Source organism: Hippocampus comes, unplaced genomic scaffold (genome assembly GCF_001891065.2).
Source record: "Hippocampus comes isolate QL1 unplaced genomic scaffold, H_comes_QL1_v1.1 scaffold212, whole genome shotgun sequence".
NCBI lineage: Eukaryota > Metazoa > Chordata > Actinopteri > Syngnathiformes > Syngnathidae > Hippocampus > Hippocampus comes.
Window position 1 is genome coordinate 196,349 of NW_017806011.1, and position 8,188 is coordinate 204,536.

General features: G+C 42.4%; 1 protein-coding gene across 1 annotated transcript; it reads left to right on the plus strand.

The window, feature by feature from the left end:
• Positions 1–320: 320 nt before the first annotated feature.
• Positions 321–4,076, plus strand: fam241a (family with sequence similarity 241 member A). The gene is made up of 3 exons (XM_019892539.1): positions 321–398; positions 1,240–1,483; positions 3,532–4,076. The coding sequence occupies exons 2-3, from the start codon at positions 1,331–1,333 to the stop codon at positions 3,826–3,828; spliced, it is 450 nt and encodes a 149-aa protein (XP_019748098.1). The 5' UTR covers positions 321–398; positions 1,240–1,330; the 3' UTR covers positions 3,829–4,076.
• Positions 4,077–8,188: the final 4,112 nt, after the last annotated feature.

Sequence of the window (8,188 nt, forward strand, 5' to 3'; positions counted from 1 at the left end):
TATATATTACATTATAATTATGCCATAATCAAGAAAACAAACAAATTAAGGCTTGATTTCACCTTGTCTGTCATGAACAATATAACATACAAGTTTAACTTTTTGAAACAAATTATTGAAATAAATGGAATGGCTGGCAACCAATTCGGTGTGTGTGTGTGTGTGTGTGTACGTGCGTGCGCATGTGTGCGTGTGTCTGTGTGTACGTGTGTGCGCGCGTGTGTTTGTACAGATAGAGCGGTTATATTTTGCGTGTTGGCTGCTCGATAAACAGGTAAGAAGAGGTAAGTGTTGTTTTTGAGGAATTGGAGCTGCAGTTACTATTATGACCTGTAAGGGGCGCTTGTTGACACGTTCATACCGAGAACGTCCGAGGAGTCGCGTGGGAGTTTCTCAGCCACGGTACTCATGATGAGAATCCCGGCTCTTTTGAGAGAGCCGGTTCTTTTGGCTCGCCTCACGAAAAAGAGCCGGCTCTTTCAGCTCTCAAATGGCTCGTCAGTTTTTTCGTTGCTTAAATTAATCTACTACCAAAAATGACGTAAAATTATGTGTAAAACGAATTACTAATGTATAGTAATTCAAAGTATATCAAATATGTATTATTTATATGGCTTTATTTATATTATTCTGAACATACTTAACGTGAGTACAACATGGAGTGCTACAAAAAATAAATTACCAAGTACAAAAATAAAGACCCATCTCAAAACAAGGTCAACAAAAAGTTCCAATCTCTGATTGTGTATATTTATTAGCTTTTAACTATTTACAGTAAAACAACATAAGTAAGCTTTGATTACCACACAAATTATCAATTAAAATTTGATATTGGATATTTTAACCTTGCACAGTCTACATGCTGCCTTTGAACTGTCAATTAAGTTGAAATGAGTCCAAATTTCACTGCGTTTCCTATCCTTTTTCTCACCTTTCTACTTTCCACCGTGTTTTTTTTTCTCTGTAACGCTATCTAGCTCTCTCGTCTCCCTGTCTCTCCTGTTCGTGTGCTGCTCACATGTGCTGCTGTGTGTGTCTCTAACTCCTCCCCCTTCTTTTCACTGCAGCGCGTGTAACGCTCCCCTCCCTCTTCTACCACGGATCTTGACCAATCACGTGCGGCTTTAACCGAAAGGGAGGAAGAAACAGGAGAAAAAAAAAAGTCGGCTCCGATTAGAAGCGGCTCCCTGTTAGGAGCCGGCTCTAAGAGCCGGTTCGTTCGCGAACGACACATCACGACATGGTAAGCCTTGCAGAGCTGTCCCTGCTCGAAACTGAGTTATCACGCAAGACGAATGTTTTCTGAAAATTCCCGTCTGGGACCGGGACCATGTCCGCTCCGACGCCGCATCGACACGAGCAAGATTTGGTTCAGCGGCGTGACCTCACAGAGTCGTCGGTCGAAAACCAAAGAGGCTGGCATTCTCTCCCTCAAGCTGTCAATGGCGCAAGGCAGACGGCAGCACAGCCGCAGCCGAACCGGGTAAAAACCTCCTGCTAAGAAGCTAGCTTTCGCTGTTTACGAAGCGACAGGCGAACTTTGTAGCGCATAACGCTTATTTTTTTTTCAACCATACGGCAGGGCTTCGAGTTGGACCGAACACTTTGAAATGTATTTCCGACGTCCCGCAGCTGGTTTGTGTTGGTTATATTACCCGTTTCGGTGGCCATTCCTGTATTTTATTTTTAATCTTGACAGTCAGTTTACTGTGTACATTTACAACATTTAATGTGCTGATAGTGTCGGTCCAAAACGTCATTCACTTTTCTACCTGTCGTCGATAAAACTGGCAACCAGTTAAGGGTGTACTCCACTGACTGCCTGAGGACAGCTGGGAACATTTAAAAAGGATATATATATTTTAAACGCACATTTTGAAATTTATGAAAATCGGGATCTAACTTTCAGCCTTTTTGGGTCGTGGTCCTTTCGGGTGACCGAGAGGCATGTTGTCTGTCGTGGCCCTGCCCGAACCAACACTGTCCCTGTATATACATAATAATGCATTTTATTTATAAAGCACTTGTTGTCAAAACCTCTATGTGCTACAAAGCATGATAAAGGACAGAAGGTCAATAAAAAAACATGAAAGCACTAAGATCAGAAAGAATAAAACGAGATTAAAACCAGTTTGGAAAGGCCTGCGTGAGTCTTCAGGCCCTTTTTAGGGGAGTACAGAGGCTGAGGATATCTTAGATGCTCGGTAGGTCATTCCGGATGCGGAGAGCCGTGGAGAGACAGGCCCGATCTCCCATGGTCTGGAGATTTGGTTGGCGCTGGAGGGGGAGGTTGGTGCCGTGGGACAGGAGGTGCAGAGAGGATGTATGCACGGTGAGGTGTATTTCAAGGGGATTGTCATTGGTGCAGACATGAGGAGTGCAAATTTGTTGTGGAGTCTGGATACTCGTGTTAGAATACAATAAGTTTTAATTATTTCATATTCTGTTTTATTTTAGCCCTTGGGAAAATATAACTTTGGTGTAGTTTTTTTTTTTTTTATAAAATCTATTATCTGAACCACTAATCCTCATGAGAGTCACGGATGTGCTGGAGCCTATACCATCTGTCTTCGGGCCGTAGGTGGGGTTCACCCTGAACTGGTTGCCAGCCAATTGCAGGTCACACATAGACAAACAACCGCCCACGCTCACAGTCACACCAAGGGACAATTTAGAGCAGGGGTGTCCAAACTCGGTCCTCAAGGGCCACTATCCTGCCTTTTTCCAACTCTCCCAGGATCAACACTCCTGATTCAAATAATCAGGATCGTTCTAATGCTGCTTCAGAGCTGGCTGATGAGATGATAATTTGAATCAGGTGTGTTGCAGCTGGGAAAGCTGGAAAAAAGGCAGGACATTGGCCCTCCAGGCCCGGAACTGGACATGCCTGATTTCGTGTCCAATGCATGTTTTTTGAATGCGGGAGGAAACCTGTGTACCTGCAGAAAACCCACACGGGCACGGGGGAGAACATGCAAACTCCACACCGACAGGCTGGATCCTGGAATCGAACCCTGCACCTCTGCACTGTGAGGCGAACGCACTAACCAGACGACACCGTGTCCCCCACAGTATAAAATGTAACTGATTATTTAACGTCTGTCATTTTCTGAGCAGTTTTTCTCATTTAAGCCATTTATCAGATTTAACCTGACCCACAAAAAAATTGTGCTGCACGGTAAAAAGATCAATGATGACTGATCAATTTACGTGGATAAAACGCAAAATATTGAATATTAAAGATCGGAAAGGCAAGAATGTGTTGATTTCATCATATTCATTTGTTGAATTGGTACTGGTTCCAATTGAGCCAGCGTCAGTAAACATACGGTCACCTGACATAACATGTAGTGGTCGCAATCCATGTTGAACCCTATAAATAAAAATACCAGGTTGGTGAATTTCAGCCATCCATCGGTGAGCGGGGATTACTTCACTCAAGGGGAACCAAATCATTTCAGTGACTCAGAGTAAAGTTCGCCCGAGTACTGTCATTCAGTGCTAATGCTTTTGTCTTATCATCGTGTCCAGGTTGAGGGGAGCAGGATCCAACCACTACCTCTGAGTAATCAGGGCATGAGGTGGCGACTTGAGGACAATCCCAGCACCAGGGAGCCTCCGCTGGATGACTGCGTGCGCATGGGGACACTGTTTGGGATGTTCAATAAGTGTCTGCGAGGGATGGGTTTCAGCCAGATGTACTTTGGGGACAAGATAGTCGAGCCAGTGGTGGTCGTTTTCTTCTGGCTACTGCTGTGGTTCCTTGGCATTCAGGCTCTTGGACTCGTGGGAACTCTGTGCATCATCATCATTTACATCCAGGAGTAATGAGAGTTGGCACTTTGGTAGCTGTGGATGCTTCTGGAAATTTTCGGTTTGGACGGCCCTGCACAACGGCGCTTTTATAGAGACCTGTACTGTCATGTTGACGAACGGGGGCTTTGCAGGTATCAGTGGAGGAGTCGGAAACAAAGGTGATTCTTTAGAAGTCAAGATGCAAAAGATAGTTTGACCATTTTTGAAAAATATAAATCCATGTGATGAATATGGCAACCAATTAAAGCAGAAGTCCCCAACTGTTTTTGCCCCGCGGACCGGTTTAATGTCAGACAATATTTTCACCTTTAAAGTGTGGCGGATAAATACAACAAAATAATATGATATGACCTGCATGAAAACTGCCGTATTTTTGAAACAATAATAATAAATATGAATCATGACACGAGGAACGTCCTATCTGACCGCAACGCTCTCTGGTTGCTATAATGTTTAAAACGCGCCTTCAAAATAAGATACACCGCAAATACAAAGTGCATAAAAAACACGACTCACCATTGCCACATATCATGCAGAGCGGGAATCTCCCGTTGAGCTAAATACGTATTTTAAGTGGGACTCCTGATACTGTCTATTAAATGTAGCCTTCTTTTTCTTGGGAGCCGGAGGCTCCTCTTCAGTGTCCTGGCTGGGCCTTTTTCCCTTCCCAAATACTTTTTTTTTTTTTTTTACTCATTTTGCTAACTCATGGGTTTCATTTTAGCGGTAACTGAGAAGCACACCTTGACCTGCGTCAAGCGTGACATGCTGTCGAGAGAATCCGGTAATTTTTAAAAATAAAACATCTTTCAGATTCTGAAATGAATGCAACGGAAGTATTGTAAGTTATTCTTTCTGTGCGGCTCAGTCCCAAATAACATCAGAATAAGACAAGAAAATCTTTATTTGTCTCACAATGGAGAAATTCCCAATTTACATCAGCAAAATTATGAAAAGGAGAAGTAGAAGAGCAAAAAGTATATAAATGCAAATTATAAAATCTGAATGACACACGGACCGGTACCGGTCCGGGGGTCGGGGACCACTGCATTAAAGAATACCAAGAGTGACTTATAAGGTGTCTACCATTGAGGCCTTTTTGCTATTGGCTTGTACTTTCTACTGTACAATCCGGGCAGATAACCGACAAAATATTCCTGGGTTTGCCGCCTACATTTTGAGAATGTCTAAGAGGTTTTTTGGGGGGGCGTCAATTAATACAAAAGAAAAATTGTGATGTTAAGAGTCTCTTAAAGCTGTCAATACGAGGGGGCAAGGTCCTACTTTGTTTGAGTTCATCCCAATTTATTCGGACTGATAGGGCTAAGATCAGGGCATTGTTCAGTCACACCCTCCCTACATCAAACTTATTCAAGCCATATCCTGTCTTTTGAACTTTGATTTGTGCAATGGCACAGTAAAGTTCACAACTGCTGATTGCATTCTCCTGAGGGAAACAATAAACTTCCTTTTTGGAAAAGTACAGAAAGTTCCTTCTGGCTTGTTGGTGTCAAAATGCAATTGTACAACAGGACTAAAATTCATGTTCAAGGACAAAATAGAAACTCATCATACGTTTGCAGCGTGTTCTTAAAATTGATTTACTTTTTTTTTTTTAACCTATCCCGCGGCTATATTACTGAAAATGTAATTTTAGGTTTGGTTCACATTTAATTAGCAGCAAATCATTTTACGTGGCTAATTACAGGCTTTGAAGTTTTCATTGTTTTTTTAAAATGTTTTTTTTTTTTTTTGCTGATTTGCCATTAAAGAGATCATTTAAAAACAGGTTCTCAAACTTTTTGGGTCCATGACACCCCACAGTGGATGGAGTTTTCCAAGTGCCCCCTTATTCCTTTCATGCCTACATATGTGGTTTGCTATTTTTGGTGGTGTGTACATTTTACCTTCCCTGATAGACTTAAATTAGTGTAATGGGGGGGGGGGGGACGTGTTATTCAAATTAGGGCTGTACAATAGCCAAACGTCACGATATGATGTTATCACAATGTAACCTCATGAAACTGGAGGGAGGTTGCCGATACAAAGAAGCTCACCATATTGTGTAAAAGCTTACCATATTGTGTAAAAGCTTACAATATTGTGTTTAAAAAAAATATATTGCCGGTGCGGCCCGGTGTACCAGTGGTTAGTGCGTGGACCTCACAGTGCAGAGGTCGTGGGTTTGATCCCGGCTTCGGCTTTCCTGTGTGGAGTTTGCATGTTACGTGGGTTTTCTCTGGGTACTCAGGTTTCCTCCCACATTCCAAAAACATGCGTGGCAATTAATGGAACACTCTGGATTGTCCCTAGGTGTGAGTGTGTTTGTCTGTTGTTCGTCTGTGTGTGCCGCGCGATTGGCTGGTAACCGGTTCAGGGTGTCCCCCACCTACTGCCCGAAGACGGCTGAGATAGGCTCCAGCACCCCCCGCGACCCTTGTGAGGATAAAGCGGATCGGAAAATGGATGGATGGATAGATGATATTGCTGCACAATATTGTGTTTTTGTACATAACATCAGAGACAAAAATCATCTGGGCAAGTCTTTTTTTTTGTCATGTTCTCGTTGTGTGTTCTTATTGACTCAGCAGCGCAAAGTATCACGATCTCCTCTATGTAGATCAGAATGCTATGTTCCGTTGAAGGGGGCAAAAAGTTTTTTTTTTTGGCGGGGGGGGGGGGTGCTTCTTTTAATATTGTAAAATGCCAGCAATATCGCCGATATTGTTACATCCCTAATTCAAACACCACTAAAAAAAAAAAAAACATTTGTTACCTCAGATTGAAAATCTTTTTCAAGGACTTTCTGAAGTCATTTTTCTTTTTTTTTGCGGTGTTCATTTTGTTCACCACCATAAACTTAGGACACTCACTGTCAGTATTTTAACCTCATTTTTGAAATAACAGAAGACTGTGTCATATTAACCTGAAAAAAAAAAAAACACGTATCTTAGGCAACTCAACTTTTCAGTGCAGGAATATACTGTACAGCACTTACACACCACTATAGTTGTACATAAAACCAAAAATAACAATCCAATGATAAATACCTATAAAAAAAAAAATCTCCATTCAGAACAATAGTTTCCTTCACAGCAGCACTTCGGATACAAAAGTTGCAGTTCCATATCCTTTTGCTGCACAGCTATTTGAAGTTTCCTTTCATTTAGGGACTTAAATTTCCTGTCATTTTAAATTTACTCTCTCTTGAACCATTGAGATGTTCACGCGACTGTCACAAACTGACTATAGCAAATGTAAGGAAACATTTACAGTCCAAGAATTCAAAAATGGACATTCATGATTCTTTGGCTTCAAGCCACATGAAATTTGACCTTGGTTTTTTGAAGACAAAATATTCTGATATCAGTGTTGGTCCCGTCTTATAAAGTCAAGGGCAAGCACAGAGACAATACAGTAATCCCTCGTTTATCGCGGGGGTTACGTTCCAAAAAGAACCCGTGAGAAGTGAAATCCGTGAAGTAGGATTTATAAAAAATAAAAATAAAAAAAAGCCAAAAAATGAGAGAGGAACGACATTTCAAATGTGCTTTATGTGAACAGGCCAGCGATCCCACGGCGTGCAGCCGATGATTAGACAATTAAGGATGGAAGACACTACTTTTTTCTTATAAGCCCTCTCTCTCTCTCTCTCTCTCTCTCTCTCTCTCTCTCTCTCTCTCTCTCTCTCTCTCTCTCAGGCACAAACAGACACACATACACACCTGCACGCACACACGTGCCCCACGTGGAGGTTCGCGCGTGAGCAGAGCGCACTAAAACAAACACACACACACACACACACACACACACACACACACACACACACACACAGGTGCGTGCGGTGCACACGCACACGATAGCACGCATAGTAAACACTTTGACACTGATCAAAGATTAAAGAGTAACCCACGTGATAAGACAGAAGGGAGGGGTGCTGGGCGGGGCTGAGAAGATGCAAAGCCATGTTGATTGGCTGTGCATCTTCTCTGCCCACCCCCCTCCCCTCCACGTGGGATAGATCCACTTGCTGTCATTGATGGACATCGGCGCTGGGAACCAATCAAGTTACAGCCATGCACACAACCTCTGAGTCATTCGGCAATTTCTTCGGATACAGTACTTTGGGGGAAAGAAAAAAAAAACGTGATGCACTGAAGCCGTGCTAAACGAACCGGCGATACAGCGAGGGATCACTGTATTTGCATTATTTATACTGGAATTAACGTACATATTTCCGTGACTGTTCTGTAAATGATGGGTTCCGAGACATGCGGGACAATGTACATCTATTTTGTTCACAGAAATTATCAGAGATGAAAGTGGACTGTCCTGAAAATTATATATACTATAATACTATACTATATATATA

Bases quoted from the DNA above. Each gene is read 5' to 3' on its own strand.
- fam241a (XM_019892539.1), top strand. From the start codon at position 1,331: ATGTCCGCTCCGACGCCGCATCGACACGAGCAAGATTTGGTTCAGCGG. The intron at 1,484-3,531 runs GTAAAAACCTCC...CATCGTGTCCAG, and splicing joins CACAGCCGCAGCCGAACCGG to GTTGAGGGGAGCAGGATCCA.